Here is a 26,339-nt window from a genome sequence, read left to right as displayed (position 1 = left end):
CGGCTAGGCATAAAAGATGACCAGAACAAGAGAATGACCACCAGGCTGGTAAAGATTACAAATTCATAAGAACAAACTCTGTAGGCTCAGAATTCTCTATTTCTTATGAATTCGTAATCTTTATCAGCCTAGCCTGGGGGTCATTCTCTTGATGATCTCATTTTAGAGCATACGGTGGTCGTAGCATAAAAAATAATGGAAATATCCTTTTATAGTGTATGTTTGGGAAGAGGAGGAGATTGTACAATAGTTACATTAGATCTGATAATATTTTCTGCCTTGGTACAACATGACTTTTGTGGAAAGAAGGTTTTTCGGTGCATGGGAAACAATAAGGAACATATAGATAAATACACCAAATTCCATTTCCAAAAAAATTCCAATTTTCCTTGTCTGCTCTCCTATCTGCATGATTGTCATTTAGTTTTTTTTTTTTTTATATTGTAATCACAAACACTGCCTCATCTACCCGAGGAAAATATCCTTTAAGCTGCGCTTTTTGATCGTCCCTTTAGCTTCGTATCTTAGAAAGGAAGGTAGGAGACAGGATAAATGGGGAAGTGAAGGGGAAAAAAAAAAGAATTCCATTAACAGTAGAAAAGAAAATTAACTGTTGATACAGCCTTTCTTGAAACAGTATGATGACTTAGCTGTGATCCTTTAATATATTTTCAAAGCGCTTTGTAATGTACCCAAGTACCAAACAGCATTGGATTAATTAAGTGCATACAAAGGACTTAAAGCACACAAAATGGGAAGATACAAATATTCAGTACATGTGCTTTTAAAAACTCCAGAAAAAATATTTTTACAACACAGTCATCATCTTCAAGTTTTTACTAGAATTCTGGATGAAATGAGAAGGGTTTTCACCTCCTTAGCCCAATTGTAGCTGTCCCTGGTTTCAGTCCCAATTTATATCAAACTACTTCACTATCAGGTTTCTGCTTAGTGACTACACCAACTTCCTCCCAAAAATATGGCAAAGATGTTTAAGTTGTATAAATAACCATCAGACTCTCTAATAGCTAGAGGTATTGTGAATTTTTTTCTTCTTCTGAGATATTACCTACTGTTAAACCATTTCAAACTGCTCACTACTAATTACTTTTTCTTAGCACTTAGGGTATTTCAAGATTTCAGCACCTTCCAAGGCACTAAGAAGGATGTACTTTCTTTTAAGAGTCAGCAGCTAGAAATTTCAATGGGAATGATGTTCTTATTAATAAACTGACCTTAAATTTAATCTTCAAATCGAATTAGTTGTTCAGGAAAAGTCATTTAGATTTTATTGATAAAATTAAACTGCCTGCGAAAAATTAACCAGTTATTTGAAGTTATGAAGATTATCCACGTTTTGGCATTTATCCATAGTAAAAAGCAAGAGCTAGAGAAAAGGATTAAACATTAAAATGAAAAAAAAAAATTCTTCTTTCTCAACGTCCTACACTGCAGTGCCACTTCTGGAGATATTTGCCATTAATACCTTTCATGTTCTCCCCAAATTTCTACCTATTTACATATGCATAACTCCTGTTCAACAAATATGATTTCTTTCTCTCACTAATGTCACACAAATGAGAGCCAAAACATATTTATTCTACCTTGTTCTATTTATTTATTTAATTTTTTGGTCTTTTTTTTTGGCATTTCTTGGGCTGCTCTCGAGGCATATGGAGGTTCCCAGGCTAGGGGTCGAATTGGAGCTGTAGCCTCCAGCCTACGCCACAGCCAGAGCAACACGAGATCTGAGCCTCGTCTGCAACCTGCACCACAGCTCATGGTAATGCCAGATCCTTAACCCACTGAGCACGGGCAGGGATCGAACCGAAACCTCATGGTTCCTAGTCGGATTCGTTAACCACTGCACCACAACGGGAACTCCTACCTCGTTCTATTTAATAGCTACCTAGGATTTTAAGGTATGGCTATTTCATGATAAAATTAATCATTTCTTTATAAATGGATATTAAGTTGCTTCGAGTTTTCTGTTATTGTCAATAGTATTATTTATAATGCCCTTTCCCACATGTACACATTACTTTCTTACACACATATGGACACATTTCTACAAGTAAAATTAGGGTCAGAGCATAATCATATTTTGAAAATTAATAAATACTGACACAAAGAGCCTTCTAAAAGGGTTATACTTCTACCAACTGTGTACAAAACCGCCAGTGGTAGGGATTACTAAACTTAAAATCTCTGCTAATCTGAATAGGTGAAAAAGGTATCATTTTAATTTGCATTCAATTATTAGTAAGACTTATTAGCATTTTATATAATACGTACTAGCTTTTATTTAAAATTTTGTGAGTTACTCATGCAATTGTTTCATCTATTAGGAAATACGCATTTCTTGTCTTTGAAGGCCAAGAAAAGAAGATGTCATCAGACAGTAAACTTCAGTCTGACTTATCCTTCCATTTCTCAACTATTAAATGACTCTTACTTTTAGCTTGACTGCTTGCCTTTTATACTTTTGTGGCAGTTAGGTTTAATATAACATAACGAGTTAGGAATTTTTAAATGATTGTCAACTGGAGCATTGCTTAATTAAATCTTCTCTCACATCTGTGTACAGGCAAGGAGCAAGTTCAAATGTTATGTCATTTCATCCCGAGTTGTGATAATTAATAATGGTTTCTGAACTAGACCAAGCTGCCAAAGATAAAATCTGAGCCTTTAACCTTTCAAAATACTGTATTCACACCAGCTGCGTGGGTGTGGGTTACCAATTCAGAAAACCCTACTCTTTGAAAATCTTTCCATTTCTAGACATGGTCATCCAAAAGAACTTACTTCGAATCTGTTTTTTAATTTCCTTAGCAGGGTCCAACCAATTCTGCAAAAGAAGGGAGAGTCTGAATCAGAGAAGAATAAAGATGACTTACTGTCAACCAGGTAGAGACAAGCACTGCACACATTTGAGAGGGAGGGGCTGCCGGACCCTCCCACCCCCCGACCCTGCTGCTGGGTCTTTCCTGCACTGGTGCCTCTTCAATAGTCCTAGGAGGGCCCAGGCCCAGGTCTAATGAGACGATGTGTGCTCAATTCAGGCCTGACAAAAATTCTCTTCCTTTGCAACTACTACCTTCAAGGATTCAAGCTGGCACAGAAACCGGGAGGAAAAATGGTGGATTCTATGCTCAAACAAGTTATAAGAATAAAGATACCACCATCTTTTGGTAACTGCAGGGGATTGGTTCCAAGACTCCAGAGGACACCAAAATCTGAGGATGCTCAGGTCCCTTATACAATGGCACGTGGTATAAGTCCCGTACACAAATGGTACAGTATCTGTATATAACCTAGGCAATCCCCTTACATATCTGAAATCATCTCTAGATGATTTATAACACCTAATACAATGCAAATGCTATGTACATAGTTGCTGGTGCACTGGCAAATTCAAGTTTGGCTTTTGGAACTTTCTGTAATTTTTGATCTGTTGATGGTTGAACCTGCAGATGCAGAATCCAAGAATAGAGAGAGTTGACTCTACGTGTAGCCTGACCACTGATGTGGTAGCCATGCAGTTCCATAAAGTGACTTCTGTGATCACAGGCTTCAAGGCACCTACTCAGAAAGCCTTCCTAACAAAAGAACACTTGTTTGAGACTTAACGATTGTCCTCATCAGAACACTCAGGTGTGTAATAATCTAGGCAGACATCATCCAGTGAATTCAGTAATGATTAAGTAGGATTCACTGCACAACAACAAAACGAGTAGCATTTATGAGCACAATTTCTGTGACTCAATTTCCAGCCGTGAGTCAATGGAAATAGTTTCTTCTTCCTTATGTTTCAGGCAGTTGGGGGGATTAGTGAGGTACCAGCCTGAGGAGACTGCATTACTCGGTCGGAAGAGTCTACAGATATATTACATTAAATGTTAAATGTCGACTGAATACATTAGACAAGCACCAGGTCTATAAGCGATCCATCTCTTATTTTGATCCAGCAAGAACATGAGAGCACAACAAGATGAATTAACAATAAAACGGCAGCCCGTGAACATGTTCTCTGTCTAAGTATCGATGTATTTGATTTTCATTGGCTCAAATCCACTGAAATATTCCCCCAAAGAACCATATAAAATGCTTTTCTGGAACCATAAATAAGTCAAGCATGAAAAACAGAAACACTGACTTACTGTTTCCAAAATAGTCAAGATTAAAGGAAGTTGTCAATTTCCTTTGAAGAAATAAGGTGCTGAACAGTTTTTAAAGCCTCAGAGTAGGAAATGTGGGGTTGCGAGGGGAGGCAGAGGAAAATGAATTAATTGCCAATTCAATTTCAGTTCACTTTCTTGCAGGAAAGAGCAGTTCAAGCCATAATATTTTGTAATGCTTTTTTAACCACTTACCTTCTGGTTTTCAGCATCTCGATATGTAAGCCCAAAGTAGTCTTTTTCTAGCAAATTCAGATGTTCGCATACTTTATCAAACAGCACTTGACCTCTAGAGCGTTTCTATGGAGAACAAAATGGAAAACAAGTCAGTACACACAAAAAAGTTCCCTCAATTGCCATGAGTAAAAAAATGGGGAAATCTAAAGCACTGTCTGCTCTAACTGTTCAGTAAGTGACAAGTAGGTGTGATCACTTCACCATCTCCTTTTCAACTAGAAAAAAGGCTCAGTTACATGGACCTAGGAGTTTCCCTGGTGGCGCAGTGGAAGACTCCACTGCAGGGGCTTGGGTTGCTGCAGAGGCGCAGGTTTGATCCCCAGCCCGGTGCAGTGGGTTAAAGGATCTGCTGTTGGCAGCAGTCATGGTGTAGGCCACAGCTGTGGCTCAGATTCAATTCCTGGCCTGAGAACTTCCATGCGCCCCAAGTGTGGCCACAAAATTAAAAAAAAAAAAAAAAGAAGAAGAAGAAGAAAAAAAAGTGGACCTAAACCTACAAAAGCCGGTGCCAACACACACACACACACCCACTCCTGTCAGTGAGTACATATAGGTGACCTGTGGATGATTTTTAAACGGCAATAGCTGGGGAAATGCCATACGTGGTGCTGGGAAGCCTCAAATATCCTATGAAATAGACAAATCCTGACTGGGAAAGTATTAAAGGGCCAACCACGGCTGTGTTTCAGAATATCCAAACTCCCTCCCCTAGATGATTAGATTCTGAGCCTCAGAATGCACCCCATTCCTTCTCTTCGGCAGACCTCCTCTTGAAACTTGCCATCCCAGTCTGTAGTTAGAAATCCTAGCTGTGGATCACTGTCCAAAGCCCATTAAACTTAATTAGCTTATTTTTTCTGCCACAAATTTCAATTCTGTATCAGTGTTTGACTTTCTCTTCATTTTTAAAGAAAAAATTCTTCCTATTAAACATAAAAATGTTGAGTTGAAAGATTTGTTATCATTTATAAATATAACGTGTAGATATAAAGGCTATATTTTTGGCCATAAAGCAGTCAGTGGGAGAAAGAAAAAAGGCAGTCATCTGGGGGAAAAAAAATCCATCAGCCTGATTTATGGTGATATATAGCATCGTATTTTCATCTAAGACTTCAAAGGTCTTTCAACTTGGCTTTGGAGCTTGAGATGGATTGACTGGCAACCATTAAGCCAAATTACTTTTTGTTTGTGCAGTACCAACATTTCACATCTTTTACATTCAGCATATTTGTCTTTAAGATTTAATGTAAGAACAGAGAAATATGAAAACTGATAAACGATGGGTATGCCAAAAGAGTAAGTATTCAGAAGACCCATAAGTAGTATGGATTACTGTGGAACCACAGATGTATTGGAAATTCATTACCCAGCCCCCTCAAGCATGACTATTTAGGAAAAAAGATAAATATAGGATAGAAAAGAAAAGCCTGAATTGTAGCTAGCTAAATAATCAATGATGTATTTGAAAAAAGTTAAATCATGTATGAAAATAAATTACATGTTAGCAAAGCTACATAATAGCATTGCTCAGTGGAGATGAATAAATAAATGACAATGAAATGCTGCTTGCTGGTTTAAATCTTTTATATGTAAATAACAGCATATTACTTTGGAATAATGCTTCACAAATTACAAAGTTTTCACACACAAAAAATTGGCTCTTCCGAGGCTTCCCCTGGTATTACCTCCAGTTTAGTGATGAGAACACAGAGGTGGGAGAGCTGTCATTATTTCACTCTTGCTTTGCTCTCTTTCTTTCTCTCTTCACCCCCTGCCCCCTTTCTCTCACTGACCTCAGAAGCAAATTTAACTTGAATCCACTTAGGATGACAGGAATCAAGGGAAAGTGATTTAAAGGTGGTTTCTCCAGCACCTTTTAAGAAAAGGGGCCCAAAGTCATTTTAGCTGCCTCAACAGACTGCATGTCAAGTGGCTTATATATTAATAAATTAATACTAAATGCAATACATGTCTGGTCTTTACCATGACATCTATTCACAAGTTGTTCAAATCACTGCAGTAAGGTTCTGCAAATAAAATCATGTAACCTATTACCATAGGTCTAATACACTGTAACTTTGGCAATGAAATGTAAAAATCTCAAGTAACAAGTACAAACACTGAATAATGATCTATAAAGATTTGTAAAAGTAAAATTTTTCCAATAGATTTCATTCTTGTCATTTTGTAAGACGACCTTGCAGTCCACCTGTTTGTAACCTTTTTAGTAAGATAGATGTCTGTGTGTGGAGGGGGGGAGAAGGCAGAGATTTAGAGGAGGTAGGTGAGAGAGAGGCAGTCTGAAGCGCTAACTCTGACGGTAGCTTTAGTGGATAACCGGGGTTTGACTCTTCATTACGGCCCTTGGAGTTGTGCAGCCCTTCCCGTTTTCCATCTGTAAAATGCATATGGTACCATCTGCTTCTTTGGAATGGCTGACTTTTTTTTAGCTTTTTTATAGGGCCGCTCCCACGGCATATGGAGGTTCCCAGGCTAGGGGTCGAATCGGAGCTACAGCTGTGGGCCTACAGCACAGCCACAGCAACTTGGGACCCGAGCCGCGTCTGCGACCTACACCACAGCTCATGGCAACGCCAGATCCTTAACCCACTAAGCAAGGCCAAGGATCGAACCCACAACCTCAAGGTTCCTAGTGAGATTCATTTCCGCTGAACCATGATGGGAACTCCAGGAATGGCTGACTTTATTTTTTATTTTTTTTTTTTTTAATTTTATTTTCCCACTGTACAGCAAGGGGGTCAGGTTATCCTTACATGTATACATTACAATTACAGTTTTTCCCCCACCATTTCTTCTGTTGCAACATGAGTATCTAGACATAGTTCTCAATGCTATTCAGCGGGATCTCCTTGTAAATCTATTCTACGTTGTGACTGATAAGCCCAAGCTCCCGATCCCTCCCACTCCCTCCCCCTCCCATCAGGCAACCACAAGTCTCTTCTCCAAGTCCATGATTGATTTTCTTTTCTGAGGAGATGTTCATTTGTGCTGGATATTAGATTCCAGTTATAAGTGATGTCATATGGTATTTGTCTTTGTCTTTCTGGCTCATTTCACTCAGTATGAGATTCTCTAGTTCCATCCATGTTGCTGCAAATGGCATGATGTCATCCTTTCTTATGGCTGAGTAGTATTCCATCGTGTATATATACCACATCTTCCGAATCCAATCCTCTGTCGATGGACATTTGGATTGTTTCCATGTCCTGGCTATTGTGAATAGTGCTGCAATGAACATGCGGGTGCATGTGTCTCTTTTAAGTAGAGCTTTGTCCGGATAGATGCCCAAGAGTGGGATTGCAGGGTCATATGGAAGTTCTATGTATAGATTTCTAAGGTATCTCCAAACTGTTCCCCATAGTGGCTGTACCAGTTTACATTCCCACCAGCTGTGCAGGAGGGTTCCCTTTTCTCCACAGCCCCTCCAGCACTTGTTATTTGTGGATTTATTAATGATGGCCATTCTGACTGGTGTGAGGTGGTATCTCATGGTAGTTTTGATTTGCATTTCTCTTATAATCAGCGATGTTGAGCATTTTTTCATGTGTTTGTTGGCCATCTGTATATCTTCCTTGGAGAAATGTCTATTCAGGTCTTTTGCCCATTTTTCCATTGATTGATTGGTTTTTTTGCTGTTGAGTTGTATAAGTTGCTTGTATATTCTAGAGATTAAGCCCTTGTCAGTTGCATCATTTGAAACTATTTTCTCCCATTCTGTAAGTTGTCTTTTTGTTTTCTTTTGGGTTTCCTTTGCTGTGCAAAAGCTTTTCAGTTTGATGAGGTCCCATGGGTTTATTTTTGCTCTAGTTTCTATTGCTTTGGGAGACTGACCTGAGAAAATATTCATGATGTTGATGTCAGAGAGTGTTTTGCCTATGTTTTCTTCTAGGAGTTTGATGGTGTCCTGTCGTATATTTAAGTCTTTCAGCCATTTGGAGTTTATTTTTGTGCATGGTGTGAGGGTGTGTTCTAGTTTCATTGCTTTGCATACAGCTGTCCAGGTTTCCCAGCAATGCTTGCTGAATAGACTTTCCTTTTCCCATTTGATGTTCTTGCCTCCCTTGTCAAAGATTAATTGACCATAGGTGTCAGGGTTAATTTCCAGATTCTCTATTCTGTTCCATTGGTCTGTCTGTCTGTTTTGATACCAGTACCACACTGTTTTGATGACTGTGGCTTTGTAGTATTTCTTGAAGTCTGGCAGAGTTATGCCTCCTGCTTGGTTTTTGTTTCTCAGGATTGCTTTGGCGATTCTGGGTCTTTTGTTGTTCCATATAAATGTTTGGATTGTTTGTTCTAGTTCTGTGAAAAATGTCATGGGTAATTTGATAGGGATTGCATTGAATCTGTAGATTGCTTTGGGTAGGATGGCCATTTTCACAATATTGATTTTTCTAATCCAGGAACATGGAATATCTTTCCATTTTTTTACATCTTCTTTGATTTCTTTGATTAAGGTTTTATAGTTCTCGGCATATAGGTCCTTTACCTCTCTGGTTAGGTGTATTCCGAGGTATTTGATTTTGTGAGGTACAATTTTAAAAGGTATCGTATTTTTGTATTCCTTTTCTAATGCTTCATTGCTGGTATACAGAAATGCAACTGACTTCTGAATGTTAATCTTATATCCTGCCACTTTGCTGAATTTATTAATCAGTTCAAGGAGTTTTGGGGTTGCGTCCTTAGGGTTTTCTAGGTATAGAATCATGTCATCTGCATACAGTGACAGTTTGATCTCTTCTCTTCCTATATGGATGCCTTTTATTTCTTTTGTTTGTCTAATTGCTGTGGCTAAGACTTCCAAAACTATGTTGAAGAGCAGTGGTGAGAGTGGGCATCCCTGTCTTGTTCCAGATTTGAGTGAGAAAGCTTTCAGTTTTTCCCCATTGAGGATTATATTTGCTGTGGGTTTATCATAAATGGCTTTGATTATATTCAGGAATGTTCCCTCTATACCCACTTTGGCGAGGGTCTTGATCATGAATGGATGTTGAACTTTGTCAAATGCTTTTTCTGCATCTATTGAGATGATCATATGATTTTTGACTTTTTTCTTGTTAATGTGGTGTATGATGTTGATTGATTTGCGTATGTTGAACCATCCTTGTGAACCTGGGATGAACCCAACCTGGTCATGGTGTATAATTTTTTTGATATGTTGTTGGATTCGGTTGGCTAAGATTTTGTTGAGAAGTTTTGCATCTATATTCATCAATGATATTGGGCGATGGTTTTCTTTTTTGGTGGTATCTCTGCCTGGTTTTGGAATGAGGGTGATGGTGGCCTCATAGAATGTCTTTGGGAGTATTCCTTCTTCTTCAACCTTTTGAAAGAGTTTAAGGAGGATGGGCACCAATTCCTCTTTATATGTTTGATAGAATTCACCTGTGAAGCCATCTGGTCCTGGGCTTTTATTTGTAGGGAGTGATTTTATGACCTCTTCAATTTCATTTCTAGTGATTGGTCTGTTCAGTTGGTCTGTTTCTGCTTGATTCAGTTTTGGCAGGCTGTAAGATTCTAGAAAATTGTCCATTTCTTCCAGATTGTCAAACTTATTGCCATATAGTTGTTCATAGTATTCTCTTATGGTTTTTTGTATTTCTGCTGTATCCGTTGTGATTTCTCCTTTTTCATTTATAATTTTGGTGATTTGGGTTCTTTCTCTCCTCTTTTTAGTGAGTCTGGCCAGGGGTTTATCAATTTTGTTCACCTTTTCAAAGAACCAGCTCTTGGTTTTATTAATTTTCTCTATTGTTTTTTGAGTCTCTATTTTATTGATTTCTTCTTTGATCTTTACAATTTCCTTCCTTCTGCTGACTTTAGGACTTCTTTGTTCTTCTTTTTCTAATTCATTTAGGTGGAGGGTTAAGTTGTCAATTTGGGATCTTTCTTCTTTTTTGAGAAAGGCCTGGATTGCTATAAATTTCCCTCTGAGCACTGCTTTCGCAGCATCCCATAGATTTTGAGAGGTTGTGTCTTCATTATCATTTGTTTCAAGATAGTTTTTAATTTCCTTCTTGATTTCCTCATTGACCCATTGGTTTTTTAGTAGCATGTTGTTTAGTCTCCATGGAGTAGGTTTTTTCTCTTTCCTTTTCCCATGGTTGATTTCTAATTTCATGGCATTGTGGTCAGAGAAGATACTTGAGATAATTTCTATGCTCCTAAATTTATTGAGATTCGCTTTATGTCCCAATATGTGGTCGATTCTTGAGAATGTTCCATGAGCATTTGAGAAGAATGTGTATTCTGATTTTTTTGGATGTAGTGTCCTGAAGATATCAATTAAGTCTAACTTTTCTATTGTTTCCTTTAGGATCTCTGTTGCTTTATTGGTTTTCTGTCTAGAGGATCTGTCCATTGATGTGAGGGGGGTATTTAGGTCTCCTACTATGATTGTATTCTCATCAATATCTCCCTTTATGTCTGTTAATATTTGTTGTATGTATCTGGGTGCTCCTATGTTTGGGGCATATATGTTGATGATAGTAACATCCTCTCCTTGGATGGATCCCTTAATCATTAAATAGTGTCCTTCTTTGTCTTTCTTTATGTCTTTTGTTTTAAAGTCTATTTTGTCTGATATGAGCGTTGCAACTCCTGCTTTTTTGTCATGTCTATTGGCATGAAATACTTTTCCCCAGCCTTTCACTTTCAATCTATATGTATCTTTTGTCCTAAGGTGAGTTTCTTGTAGGCAGCATATTGAAGGTTTTTGCCGTTTTATCCACTCAAGGAATGGCTGACTTTAAAATGAAACGAAGTATTCAAACTTGGTCCAGTGATGACCCATATCAAGCATCCCACAAACACCAGCTATTGTAGTCCAAGTGAATGAAAGGTGTCAGAACTCATTATGCATTTTGTTGTAGGTGGTGCCAACACATATCATTACTATTAGCATGCCTCACTCTTTTTTTTTAGGTTGTTTGTTTATGGTTGCACCCACAGCATATGGAAGTTCCCAGGCCAGGGACTGAAGATGAGCCATAGCTGAGACCTATGTCACAGCTGCAGCAACACCAGATCCTTTTAACCCACTGCAGTCAGGTTTGGTTTTTTTTTTTGCTATTTCTTGGGCTGCTGCCTTGGCATATGGAGGTTCCCAGGCTAGGGGTCGAATCGGAACTGTAGCCACCGGCCTACGCCACAGCCATAGCAACAAGGGATCCGAGCCGAGTCTGCGACCTACACCACAGCTCACGGCAACGCCAGATCCTTAACCCACTGAGCAAGGCCAGGGATCGAACCCGCAACCTCATGGTTCCTAGTCGGATTTGTTAACCACTGCACCACGATGGGAACTCCAGCAGTCAGGTTCTTAACCCACTGCTTCACAGTGGGAACTCCCCCTGCTCTTTCTTCAGATATCAATTATCTGCTTACCACCTAACTGCTTTAACTAGACCAACACACACAAACACACCAGTGTCTGACCAAGAACTTTCTCAATGAGTAAAAGCAAAACAAAACAAACACAAATAAACTTTCCTCTTCAAAGCCTTCTGCATCCTCTGACCTGCAGACCACAGAGCAGGAACTATTCTGGCCGAGTCGCAGGCCGCCTTGGGCATTATTTAATGAGCTGAGTTGTGGCTGCTGTGTTCTTCTTTTTGTCTAAGAGGTAGAAGCTCAGACCACCGTATGACTGGTTCTTAATTTTCTGGCTTCTCACAATCTGATTTCTATTAGTGACTCACAATTCTCTCTTGAATGGACCAGACTGTTTTCTCACTGATTATTTAAACATATTTGAAGACTATAAACAGTTCTTTGGACAATAACATAATGGTCCATTCTTTATACCGAAGGGACTTTTTATTTCTTTTGGCCTTAAGAACCAAGATGAGTACTGTCTAGAATCTACGATAGACGGGTACATGTAAACAGGAATGTTCCTTTCTGCTAAACATCACCACAGCCAGTGGCCAGCGGGATGACCCTGGACAGGCCGCTCATGTTACCTGGGCCTCTGCTTGGTGCTCCTCGAGTGAGGATGGAAGACTGCGTGGAGCAAGGTGTCACGGGTTTGAGGCTGTACCTGGGCCCCTTTGCTCTTGGCCAGCACCACCAATGGTCACAGCTTGTTGGAGCCCAGGTGCAGCTTCAATGCCCTTCCGTACACGTGATGGAAAGACACTGGCAGTGGATGGAGTCGGGATGGGACACACAATGGGACTATCTTTCAGGCTCAGACAGGATCCCCTCTGCGACCACTCACAACTCCCCCAAGTTCTCTTCTTGTTATGTTTACTTAATTATTTATTTTTATTTTTTGGCCTCAGCATGCTCAAGTTCCCAGGCCAGGGATCAAACCCATGCCACAGCAGTGACAATGCCAAGTCTTTATACAATGGCCACTGGGGAACTCCTCCTCCAAATTCTTGATTCTTCTACTTTTTTTTTTGTCTTTTTGCCATTTTTCTTGGGCCACTCCCATGGCATTTGGAGGTTCCCAGCCTAGGAGTTGAAATTGGAGCTGCAGCCGGTCTATGCTAGAGCCACAGCAACGCAGGATCCAAGCCTCATCCAAGACCTACACCATAGCTCACGGCAACGCCGGATCCTTAACCCACTAAGCAAGGCCAGGGATCGAACCCGCAACCTCATGGTTCCTAGTCGGATTCGTTAACCACTGAGCCACAATGGAAACTCCTGATTCTTCTTAGATGATTTTTTCTTCTAGCATATTATTCAACTTTTCAGGTCAATTACGTTGACATTGCGTTCATCTTTAGGTAATAACATCTAAAATCTGCCTGAAGCACAGCAGACATAGGAACTTTTATTTTATTTTTTTAGGGCTGCACCCATGGCATGTGGAAGTTTCCAGGCTAGGGGTTGAATTGGAGCCACAGCTGCCAGCCTATGCCACTGCCACAGCAACGGGGGGATCCAAGCCGCATCTGTGACCTATATCACAGCTCACAGCAACACCAGATCCTTAACCCACTGAGCAAGGCTGGGATTGAACCTGCAACCTCGTGACTCCTAGTTGGGTCTGTTAACCACTGAGCCATGAAGGGAACTTGCAGTCACTGGAGCTTTTGGAAAACTATGTTAAATATTTGGTTCCCAAAGATAAGATTTTCATTAAGTGATCAAATCTAGGTAACTTAATTGTCATTAGGTGTGTTCGTGTGTGTGTGTGTAGCCATGAGTCAAGAATTCAGTAGATTAAAATATGTTTTTTTTTGACAGAGATATTCTAAACCAATAGATCACTGACTTAACCAGAAAGGATGAACAGTTTTGTTTCTTGTGAGTTAAGTCATGTCTCTGGCTCAAATGCATCTGCAGTTGATATAACCATTCACTATTAACAGAAAAGTTGACTTTATTTTCCTGGAGTAACAAATCTGCCCTCTTTTTCCACTTAAAGACTGGATTTCTGTTTCTAATAAAGAAAATTAGAAATTGGTACAACCACTACAGAAAACACTATGAAGGTACCTCAGAAGACTAAATATAGAACTACCATACAACTCAGCAATCCCACTCTTGGGCATATATCCAGACAAAACTTTCCCTGAAAAAGACACATGCAACCACATGTTCATTGCAGCACTATTCACCATAGCCAAGATACAGAAACAACCTAAATGTCCATCAACAGATGAATGAGTTAAGAAGATGTGCATATATACACAATGGAATACTACTGACCCATAAAAAAGAACAAAATAATGCCATTTGCAGCAACATGGATGGAACTAGAGACTTTCATACTAAGTGAAGTAAGTCAGAAAAAGAAAGACAAATACCATATAATATCACTTATATTTGGAATCTAATAGAGGGCATAAATGAACCTTTCCACAGAAAAAAACTCGTGGTCTTGGAGAACAGACTTGTGGTTGGCAAGGGGGAGGGGGATGGAGTGGGATGGACTGGGAATCTGGGGTTAATAGATACAAACTATTACCTTTGGAATGAATAAGCAATGAGATCTTGCTGTATAGCACTGGGAACTATAGCTAGTCACTTGTGATTGAGCATGATGGAGGATAAGGAGAGAAAAAGAATGTATATATGTATGTGTGACTGGGTCACTTTGCTGTACAGTAGAAAACTGACAAAACTTTGTAAACCAACTGTAATGGAAAAAAAGAAAAAAAAAGAAAATTAGGATATTATGACCAACAGTCTGAAAGACTCTAAATATCCGAAGACTGCAAAATCTCCAAGCAACTTAAACAACTTTCATTCTTAACCACCCGAACTTGTTCTCTAATTTAATTAAGAAATTTTCCAAATTGACTCATGAAATTCTCGGGTGTTAAGAGTAATGTATGTCAAGAGAAAACCTTTAAGAGAGGGAATAGACAAGATACAGATTAGGATAAAATAGGTGCAAACACATATCTGATGAAGGATGTGTATCCAAAATACATTTTAAAAAGTCTTAAAATTCAATAATAAGAAAACAAATTAATAAATGGGCAAAAGATCTGAACAGATACCTTACCAAAGAAGAGATACAGATGTCAAATAAGCATGTGAAAAGGAGTTCATCATCATATGTCATTAGAGAATTGCAAATTAAAATGATGAGATATCACTATTAGAATGGCTAAAATCAAAACACAGATAGCACTAAGTGCTGACAAGGATGTGGAGCAACGAAACCTCTGGCTCCTTGCTGGTGGGAATGAAAAATGGTACAGCCCCTTGAGAAGAGAATCTAGCAGTTTCTTACAAAACGAAACACATTCCTACTATACGATCCAACCAGCTCACTCTCTGGGTAACGCTCAAAGGAGCCGAAACCTATGTCCACACAAAAACCTGCACATAGATGTTTACAGCAACTTTATTCACACCTGCCAAAACTGAGAAGTAACTAAGGTGACCTTCAGTAGGTGAATGGATAAACCGTGTTACCTGTGGTGGCCAGGGGTTAGCGAGGATGAACCCGGGGAGCACACAGGATTTTTGGGGCAGTGAAACTACTCTGCATGACATGATAATGGTGGATGGATATATATTACATGGTTATCAAAACCTATAGAATGTATCACACAAAGACTGAATCCTAATGCAAAAGTGGACTTCAGTTAATAATGTGCCAATATTGGTCCATCAATTGTAACAAATGTACCACACTAATGTTAAATGTTAGGATTTTTTTCCTTTTTTTTGGGCCACCCTGCGGCATACGGAGTTCCCAGACCAGGGATCAGATCTGAATTGCAGTCTCAACCTTAGCCGCAGCTTCAGCAATGCAGGTTCCTTAACCCACTGTGCCAGGCTGGGGAATCGAACCTGTGTCCCATCGCTCCCAAGATGCCGCCAATCCTGTTGTGCCACAGCGGGAATTCCATTTGTTTGTTTTTTCCTTTTTTTTGTAAGACGTTAAAAATAGGGAAAGAGGGAAGGAGAGGCGAGTGAGTATGACGGGTTATATATCTGAGAACTCTCTGAACTTTCTGCTCAATTTTTCTGTACACTGAAAACTGCTTCTAAAAAAGTTAATTAAAAAGAGAGAAACACTGACAAAAATACCTAATATCCTATTTTAAGTTGTTAATAAAACAGTTTAATACTTAAAAAGGTGAAACTCCAAATGATTCTATATTTATCATGAGTAGATAAAAACTTAAAAGTTTTATTAAGAGTAAACACTTCCAGGAGTTCCTGCCGTGGCGCAGCGGAAATAAATCCGACTGGGAACCAGGAGGTTGAGGGTTCTGTCCCTGGCCTCGCTCAGTGGGTTAAGGATCTGGTGTTGCCGTGAGCTGTGGTGTAGGTTACAGATGCAGCTCGGATCTGGCGTTGCTGTGGCCGTGGCCGTGGCTATGGCCAGCAGCTGTAGCTCCAATTAGACCCATACCCTGGGAACCTCTATATACCTTGAGCGCAGCCCTAAAAATTAAAAAAAAAAAAAAAGAGTAAACATTCCAGAAAAATCAGAAACTTTAGTCACAACATATACCAATGATAAAAGAAACTCTGCCATGCTCCTTGGTCCCACGCCCACATGCCCAGGAACCTCTAGTCTCAAGTGCCTGGGAGCTAAGCCAAGATGACCTGATGATACACACAAGCTGGGGGAGAGGACAAAGGGATTACTTATGAGCTACACTGCACAACCCAGTAATTCAAACTCTCAAGCTGAGCTTGAGAGGCTTTCTCTGGGATATGTTCATCATCCCCACTCACACAGTGAAATAAGCTTTCCTGCAGCACCAATGAAACTTCCCATGGGTCAAAGATAATTCAAGATTTTTACAGTGTTTGTACAACACTGGTTCTCGATGTATGGCTTATCAACCAGCATTAGCTGGGAGGTTTATGTGAAAATTTTTATTTTTACTTGTATTTGTCCACTTAGAGGAAAAACTTTAAAAAATTAATTTTAAAATGGTGTAGTATGGGGGAGTTCAAACACAACCCGAAGATGAGAGAACAGTGTAATGAAACCGTGAACGCTCACCTCCCAGCTGCCCTCTGCAGACAAAATCCAGAGTCCCACTCAACTCATCCCCCACCCCCGGTTATGCTGCAGTATCTCAGCAAGTAATGTGATTTCTGTATATCACAGTATATAACTCTGCTCTTAAAAAAAAAGTAATCTCTTGGAGTTCCCGTCGTGGCTCAGTGGTTAATGAATCCGACTAGGAACCATGAGGTTGCAGGTTTGATTCCTGGCCTTGCTCAGTGGGTTAAGGATCTGGCGTTGCCGTGAGCTGTGGTGTAGGTCGCAGATGCGGCTTGGATCCCGTGTTGCTGTGGCTCTGGTGTAGGCCAGTGGCTACGGCTCTGATTCAACCCCTAGCCTGGGAAACTCCATATGCCACGGAGTGGCCCAAGAAATGGCAAAAAGACAAAAAGACAAAACAACAACAACAACAAAAAACTCAAAAAATAAATAAATAAAATTAAAAAAAAGTAATCTCAATACTTTTATCATGTCTAAACAAAATTAGCCATCAGTCATTAATCTCACCAAAGATCTAGTCAGTACTTTAATTTTCCCAAAGATTTTTTTTTGTCTTTTGCCTTTTCTAGGGCCACTCCCATGGCATATGGAGGCTCAAGGGCTAGGGGTCCTATGCCAGAGCCACAGCAACGCCAGATTCAAGCTGCATCTGCGACCTACACCACAGCTCACGGCAACGCTGGATCCTTAACCCACTGAGTGAGGCCAGGGATCGAACCCGCAACCTCATGGTTCCTAGTCGGATTCGTTAACCACTGAGCCACGATGGGAACTCCAAGATTTTTTTTTTTCATTTCTTTGACAAATCCATACACAACTGGTGGACCTAGCTCTTAGGTCTTCCTGTATCTGCAGGTTCTCCACGACACCAGTTCTTTCCTTGAAATTATTTTGTCTACCACACCAGGTCATTTGCCTGTGGGGTTCCCTCAGTCTAGACTTTGCTGTTTGCATTTCCATGGTGTAGGTGAACATGTTTTCCCGTCTTCTGTACCTCCCATAAACTGAGAATGAAATCTAGATGCCTGATCAGATCCTTGTTCAACTGCCTTCCGTCAACGATGCTGTGTAACTTCATCATGGAGTGATGCTTGCCTTTACTGTGGTATTAGTGGTCACTAATGATCACTGTTCTACACTCACTCATCTGAGGTGGAAAGATGGGAACATTCTAATCCTAATCATGCCTCTCCCACTCGTTAGCTGGAGTATGTCTGTGAAGAGATACTGCTTTTTTGTCAAAATTATTTATCTGGCCACACGGTTTGATGATGGAAGCCAGGATCAGTGCTCATACCTTTTCCTTTATCCAGTTTCAAGATAACGACGTGGCTCTCTAGCATCACCCAAAAGTCACCCATTAGAATTTCTGTGTTACATTATTACTGTGAACTCATGGACGAGACCAGGTTTGCTGTGTTTCAGTCCATTACAGTGTTACCCATACTGATGCTCTACATGTCCCCAAGGGCCCTGCCTTGCCTTTTGCCTGTCAACTCTCATCCTTCATGATGCTTCTCCAGAGCTACTTTGTTGAAGCAATTCTTGTCCTTGAGCCAGATGTGGTTTCTCTCTCCTCTGGACATGATGGCACTTTATAGCCCTTTCCTTATCCTGCCTTACATCATAGCTGTCTCTCCGGGCCCTCATTTTATATCCTAACTAGAGAGACATGCTTGGCAGCATACTGTCTCCTATATTTATTTTTTATGAAGCCTCATTTTGGTCACTAAGAGATTAAAAAGGCAACATGATGAAACTTTACATAAAATTTGTCACACTAGTATATCATAACCAATATTGTAGAAGCAATATTTTAAACCAGTAGCTTTCTTTTTTTCTTTTTTTGGTCTTTTTGTCTTTTTAGGGCTGCACCCCCGGCATCTGGAGGTTCCCAGGCTAGGGGTCTAAACGGAGCTGTAGCCGCCAGCCTATGCCAGAGCCACAGCAATGCCAGAACTGAGCCGCAACTGTGACCTACACCACAGCTCATGGCAACGCTGGATCCTTAACCCACTGAGCAAGACAAGGGATCGAACCCGCAACCTCATGGTTCCTAGTCGGATTCATAAACCACTGAGCCACGACAGGAACTCCTAAACTAGTGGCTTTCAGTGTGGATCCTAGAAGCATGTAAAATGTGCCTATGTCCAGGAACCCAGCTCATGTCAAATAAATCAGAATTTCTAAGATTGGACCCGAGGCCTTTGCATGTTTTTAAGATCCCCTTTGCAAGCATGGTTGGAAGGTACACTTAAAAATTAAGTTTATAAGATGGCATAGTGGAAAGGAATCCCACTAAGAACCACGAGGTTGTGGTTTTGATCCCTGGCCTTGCTTACTGGGTTAAGGATTTGGTGTTGCCATTAGCTGTGGTGTAGGCCACAGACGCAGCTCGGATCCCAAGTTGCTGTGGCTGTGGTGGAGGCTGGCAGCTGTAGCTTTTATTTGACCCCTAGCCTGGAAACCTCCATATGCCGTGGGTGTGGCCCTAAAAAGACAAAAAAAAAAAAAAAGTTTATAACTTAAAGATTCTTAAACAGTAGGACTTTAAAGCAATTGCTGATTTTTTTTTGAGGAAATGTGTAACCTTTTCAGATTTAGTTTAGGCCCACACTAATTTCTTTTAGGCCCCTTGTACCAATACACATTGCTGCATTATGATAAGCTTTAATTACATACACACACATGCTTAAAATCTTAAGACATCCTTTTCAACAAATTTTCTTAAGGAATGTTAGGTTCTCAGGAAATGATAAATCAGCCAACTGTTAAAATGAAATAATACAAATGACAAAGATAAACCGCCAAACTATGAAACAAACCAACCAATGAACTTTCATTTAAAGCTGTGAACAGAATATACAAAACAGAAATGGGTTTTGGAGCTTGTTAAATATTTTTTAAAGGCATGGCATTTTCTCTTGGTAAAGCTAAAACACAGACTTTTACTCAAGCACCTGCTACCTTACTGGAAAATGCCCCAGGTAGGTTAATAAATGTCTTGATTTCCTCTTTTGTGAACCAGCAGAAGCATTCACATCTTCCCTATCAGGTTGGGGAGGTACCTGGGCGGAGCAAACACAGGACCCTGAACCCAGGGGAAAATGGGTAAAGAAGCTCTTGACTGACAGCTGACCTGGACGAGGAGTCATGTCTTGATTAAAACAACGCCTATGTGAGCAGGAAGCACAAACTGTCTGAAACCTTAGCACCAGACTTTAATAGAATTTGTTTTTTTCTCTCGGTCTCACAAAGCTATGCATCAGCCCGAGGAAAGGCTAAAAGCTGAAATTAGAGAAATTTGTAAAGTCAAGTATAATCTTTTCACCTTAGAAGACGGGCTGCAGTTATTTATCTGAAGCTGCACGATCATGAAGAAAATGAGGCAGAGCACGTGCGTATTCACAAAAGGTTGACAGGAGAGGCACAGAATCTTTTCTAGCTAGAAGTTACATACTTTGCTAGTTCCTTCTTTAAATTCACAATCAGCTTTTCAGAAAACCACAAAAGTTCTTTTAAACATGAAAAAGTTCATGAGTGATAATTCTGCCCCTGTCTCAAACTTAGCGAAGTTTGCAATGAAGATCTGGAGTGTCTACTAAAATATGACTAAGGAACTCCTTCCTGGGCTTGCTAAGTTTTTAAACAAAACAGTCATTTATTTCCAGGTCTCAACGGTCTATAGCGGTTAGAATTCATCTAGTATTATATTTATAATTAAAATGGATATTTTGGGACTTCCAACCTGCATCTGCAGATCTTTATCCCACTAGGTGGGGCCAGGGATAGAACCTGCATCCTCATGGATACTAGTTGGGTTCTTAACCCACTGAGCCACAATGGGAACTCTGAGGCTAAAATACTATTGAAGCCTCTTTTATCTGTCGTGAAATCATCCCATTTCTCCTGTGAAAAACAAATCTCACAAATCTCATTTTACAGGTCAAAGAGGGTAATGGTTGAAAATAGTATTACTATCAGTAAACTAAAGGTACATTTAATTATCATTTGCAAACACACAGAAAATGGTTTTTAACATGTATTGAGTATACTGGCACGTTTTGATATGTCCTAGGCCACAACCTGATAGTTACATATTAAGATAGCGATGGCGTGTAGCGCAGCTAAGATAAGAAGTGGGGGTTCAAATGGAGTAGAATCCACTTTGGTTTGACAGCTTCTCTTCACAAATACCTTTAGCACTTACACAAGAATCCCCTCCTGTACGTGAAACTCCTCTACCTTTTCAATTTCACTTTGTTTTTGGGTTTTTTGGGGGCTGTGCCCATGGCATGTGGAAATTCCTGGGCCAGGGATCGAACCAGTGCCACAGCAGTGACAGCACCGAATCCTTAACCCGCTGAGCCACTAGGGAACATCCCCTTCCATCTTTTTTAAAAAGAGGGCTTTTTACTTTTAGCCACCATCTGCTTCTACCTTCATTTGTTGTAGCTATTTCAGCCTCTATTTGAAATCCGACTCTTGTGCTCAGAGAAGGGTACTGCGTTAGATGACAGTCTGCCAGGTAAGCATGCTCCTCCTTGGCCAGCAAAAACACGGGGCTTGCTTTTTGAGAGGCTGGCTGCCGACTGTCAGACAACATTTCCTGGTGTTAATCTGCTAAGGATTCAGGTCAGTAAGCCAATGTATGCAGAATGAATGCAGAAAAGGCAGCTTTAGGAAGAGGAAGGTTTGAAAGAGACAGGCTTAAACGTGAATCATGTAAAATAACCACAGTGTCTAATGCAAAAGGACGGGGAACTCTGAGATGTTTTTTCCCTGGGAGAGAAAGTGCTTCATCTCTTTTCAAGGCAATTCTTGGGGGGGGGGGAGACAGAAAGAAATCAAACAAAAACCCAAATTGTGATTTATAATTTACTTGGTCAAATAAAGAGCTGTAGGCAATGAAAATGTTGACAGTGAAAGCACAACTTTCTATAATATCAAGTTAACGAGAATGAATTCACAGAACGGTCACGTTTCAATTCTATAAGGCACTGATGAGCAAAACAATAATAGTCAGTGCTTTAAATCAATAGGGTCTAAGTGAACCAGTGTCCTTTCCAGCAACTGTATAGGTCCATTAATAGGACAAGGCTGTGTATAAGCAGGCAGAGGAAGGATTTCAGGGATGTTATGTAAACTACTCATGTAATTGAAAAATGTAATTATATCATTTTCCCAGGGAAATGTGAGGTTTTAAACTAACTGCATAATCTATGAAAGACCTATAATGAAATATAAAAAAATGTCTCTTAAAAGACAGGATAGGTGATCACACTTGCAATGACACTTAGGATCGGTCTTGCTTATACTTAAAGGACAGCATATTTTCATTAGAATTGAAAACCCAGTGGATGGGGGAGGAAGTCTTTTCAACCATACACACTTTGCTTCTACGTAAACGTCCTCTGGCTTTGTCTGACACACCCAAGGTCCCATGTGGACCACTTGGGGTACGTCGGGGTCAACACGTCTGGATTGGTTTTGGAGCCTCCCCATCCCCCTCTAACAGGGCACCCTAGTTTAATGCCCCTGAGCTCGAAATCCTGAAAAGGCAGCACTAATCCTCTTTGCCCATCAGTTCCCGGGCCTGGGAGCAGGGGTGGGTGGAGGATGATCAGCCCTTCAAAGAAGCGGGGCCTCATTCTAGAACAGACAGGCCATCTCCTCATGTCAGAAGCTGGAGCAGCATGAGGTCCCCTCAGTGCAGCTATTCTGGGAGCTCATGCTCTCACGAGACTGTTAGTCTCCGTTGATGGCTGAATCTAAGATGGTGATTTCTTTGAGTTTTGTGGCTAACATTTTTTTTTTTTTTAAAGCATGAATTGCATTAGCATCTGGCAGTAAATAACAATTACAGAAAAACTGAAATGACAGGCAAACTGAATCAAGAAAGACAATACTTTTTTTTGTTTGTTTGTTTTTGCTTTTCAGGGCCACACCTGCGGCATGTGGAGGTTCCCAGGCTAGGGGTCAAATTGGAGCTGCAGCTGCTACGCAGAATCTGAGCTGCATCTGTGACTTATACCACAGCTCATAGTAACGCCAGATCCTTAACCGCCTGAGCAAGGCCAGGGATCGAACCGACATCCTCATGGATACTAGTTGAGCCACTGATGGGAATTTTGACACACTGTTTTTAAAAGTAGGGATAGCCTTTTGCCCTAACAAATGATCATGTGCTTTTATTGACAGAAAAGTTAAATCCATTCTATTTGGGCAAAAGGTAAAACAGGACACATTTGTTGAGATTATTCTGCTTGTTCTCATGCTCACAAGAATGCTGTGGTCTTCCCTGGATCATATGGGTCCTCAGGACTGAACTTGGGAGTCTGGGGCTGAGGAGTTTTCAGACATTCTTGGGACCCAGGTGCTGCCGCCTCCCTTCTCTACAGGCCAGTCGTGCCTGGGCAACAGCAAGTTCCCTGCATCTAGGATGCTGAAAGGTCACCCCAGAGATTCTATCAAATTTATTATTATTGTCTTTTTCAGGCTGTACGTGTGACACAAAGAAGTTTCCAGGCAAGGGGTCTAATCGGAGCTGCAGCTGCCAGCCTATATATCACAACCACAGCAATACCAGATCTAAGCTGCATCTGCAACCTACACCACAGCTCATGGCAATGCTGGATTCTTAACTCACTGAGCGAGGCCAGGGATGGAACCCTTGTCCTCATGGACGCTGGTTGAGTTCATTACTGCTGGGCCACAACAGGAACTCTCTCAAATTTATTTTAACCTCTATTTTTACATTAAAAAATCTTTGGGAGACTAAATGCATGTGGGAAGACCAGAATCTGGCCATCTGATTTAGGAGTGGGCAGGTGCACAGAGTCCCTGACGGTAGGAGGGGCGCTGCCTCTCCAGCCCTCAGCACAGTGTCTCCAGGCGCCTAGTGCCGTCACACAGCCTTCCTCCTGCCAGACAAAGTCTGCACGAGCCATCGTCACATCCTGGAATGTCCCACCCACCTACCCTTCATCTCAATCGTCCCTGCACAGGATCCCACCCTGGCCCCCAGGACCAGGTCCCAGAGAACATATTTTCACAGCTCTTGCAACTGCACATGGCAGGGCGGGGAGTTTGTGCTGTGATCTGAGTAACATTAACGCTGGCCTCCCAGGTATGCAGTTTGCACTCATGGCTGGATTCCCAGCACGTACCACTGTGCCCAGCAGAGAGCAAAAATATTGTTTCTTGCAATAGGAAATAAAATGAAGCTAAATAAATGCATCTGGGGTTGATTTACTATTTCAAACCTCTTCAAAAACTCCTGTCAGTCTTGAAATTTGTTGGGGACCAACTTATTTATATTTTTCTACCAGGTGGGTATAAACTGCCCTGGCCAGATCTAGAGCACTGATGTTGTTTTCCCTAATTTTTGGAAGACGACAATACTTCATTTCCACACATGGAAGACCTATTCGTTTTTGTTTGTTTTGATTTGGTTTTTTCAGCCGAGCTTGCAGCACGTGGAAGTTCCTGAGCCAGGACTGAACCCACAGCACAACAGTGACCCGAGCCACAGCAGTGACAATGCTGGATCCTTAACTGCTAGGCCACCAGGGAGCTCGTTTTTAAAATTCCACCTCAAATGGTGCGGGTCAACTCCTGATAAATTTGTCAACTTCTCCCAAAGGGCAAGTGGTCTTGAGGTGAGGCTTCAGACCATCATTTTCGTCTCATACACACTCTACTCTCCCGGCGAAACAGCAAACCTACAGTGGGGCCATGGTTTTTAAGAACCGTTCAGGAGTAAACTTCATAGGATCAGCCTAAACTCGTGGGCAGCAGAGGCCCTGAGGCTTCACCCTGCTTAGGAGGCCTGTCTCTGATGAGTGTGCAGAGCAGCTCCACACACAGGACAGGGATGTGTCCTGGATTCTCTTTTAAAAATGCTTGGGTAGGCAGGAAGGTTGCTCTCTCTCCTCCGTCTAACTACAGGAAGACAGAGAGAGCAACACGTCAGGGGCAGACTGGAGGGTTAACTGTTAAGTGTGCAACTGATCTGGCACCTGAAAACCTTTCCAAAACTGAAGCCGGGATTTCTGCAGCAGTCACGACATTTAACATTAATACAGTTAATAATCCTATAAAAGAAAATGAACTCATTCACACACATAGGCATGCATTTAGCTTTGAGATTAACTTCAAGAACATGGGGAAAATTAAAGTACTTTATCAAGTAGGGCGAGGGGTCCTGGGTATCCTTCGTCTCTATACTGGCCTGGACGCAAAGGTCACAGGTGCTGCTTTAACCTCGCCTGAGGGCACTTCTGGGCCATGTCCCTAAGAAGGCAGATGATGCGCTCTCTGTGAACGAGCCTGTCAAGCCCTCACCTCTTCTGAGAAGATGTCAAGAGCATCCCTAGTCCTGCTGTTAAAAAATACAGTCAGTTCTCCACCAAAGCGGCGACATAACAAGCTGCACACCTCGGATACCTAAGGGGGCGCATTTATGTCAAATGGGCAAACCCTGACTTGGTGCTTATGAAAAGTTTGCCTGATAGAAGCGACAACCATTGAGATTTTTCTGACAGCTACACAGGAACCCTCCCGGAAGACGCCGGCCCTGAGATGCAGGGGACACTTTGAAATAATCAAAACATACTTCTCGGGAACAACTGGGGTGTTTTTATGGTGTGGACATGGCCAGGCAAGGTTTCCTCCTCCATGTCTCTGAGAGCGCTCAGAACACGGGTTTTATGGCTTCATCTCTTCCTCACTTCTTCCTCTCATTTCCTCTTGCTTTTTGTCCACTAACTATTTTCTTCTCCAGTTAGGTGTTTTCCGTAAAACACCTTAAATCCTTGTTAGAACACGGTGGGGGTTTAAATAAGAGAAGCCTCGAGTTAAAATAAGATGTACTTTGGAAACAAAGTACCTTTACGATTTTGGTGGCTTTTTTTCCCTGTGATGACAAATTCTTGCCTCGTACTATTAAGGAAGCTCTGAAAGTCATGACGCTCCAGATAGTACTTATTTTTTAATTTTTTTTTAAAGGATTAACTGGAGGCATGAACTGAAGAACTTAGCTTGGGGCAATCGTGCAAAACCATCCCACGTGCTTTTCCAAGTTCAGTCTAGTGCCATTTCCCTAAAGCACGTGGAGGTTCTGCCGTGACTTCCCTTGCCGTCACCATGGCATCCATCAGAAATAACAAGTCTCTTTATTCCTTCCAGTTTCCCAAACTCCATCCTAGGAACCAGTTCCTTGTGCGGGCTGTACATCTGCAAATCATCACTCACCCCTCCAAAGGAGCAGTGGGGAGGATGGGGTTTACTCCTGAGCATAAAGAGGACTTCAGATCGGATTTTCTTTCACCCTTATTAGAATATGACGCTACACGGACATAACAGTTCCACACAGCCGTCTGTCACACTGAACCCATGTGTGACATGGCAAAGAGAGATGTCATGTGTGTTGACAAGAAGAAGCCTTCCCCCCGTCCGTC

General features: G+C 41.1%; 1 protein-coding gene across 50 annotated transcripts in view; it reads right to left on the bottom strand.

Annotated features, from left to right (window-relative positions):
- Positions 1–26,339, bottom strand: part of EPB41L3 (erythrocyte membrane protein band 4.1 like 3) — a 191,296-nt gene that overhangs the window by 49,414 nt on the left and 115,543 nt on the right. For all 50 annotated transcript variants that reach the window (XM_084964216.1, XM_084964219.1, XM_084964220.1 and 47 more), the window contains exons 4-5: positions 4,374–4,478; positions 2,806–2,848 (exon numbers count right to left, since the gene is read on the bottom strand). In XM_084964216.1, coding sequence (XP_084820342.1) covers positions 2,806–2,848; positions 4,374–4,478 — 148 coding nt within the window. The remainder of the gene's footprint in view (positions 1–2,805; positions 2,849–4,373; positions 4,479–26,339) is intronic.

The sequence above is a fragment of the Sus scrofa genome, chromosome 6 (assembly GCF_054392235.1).
Source record: "Sus scrofa isolate SSC_HxYL_T2T_F1_AM1 chromosome 6, Sscrofa_HxYL_maternal_Yorkshire_Landrace_v2.0, whole genome shotgun sequence".
Taxonomy (NCBI): domain Eukaryota; kingdom Metazoa; phylum Chordata; class Mammalia; order Artiodactyla; family Suidae; genus Sus; species Sus scrofa.
The sequence above is the reverse complement of the archived record's forward strand: the minus strand, read 5'-3'. Positions and strand labels throughout refer to the sequence as shown.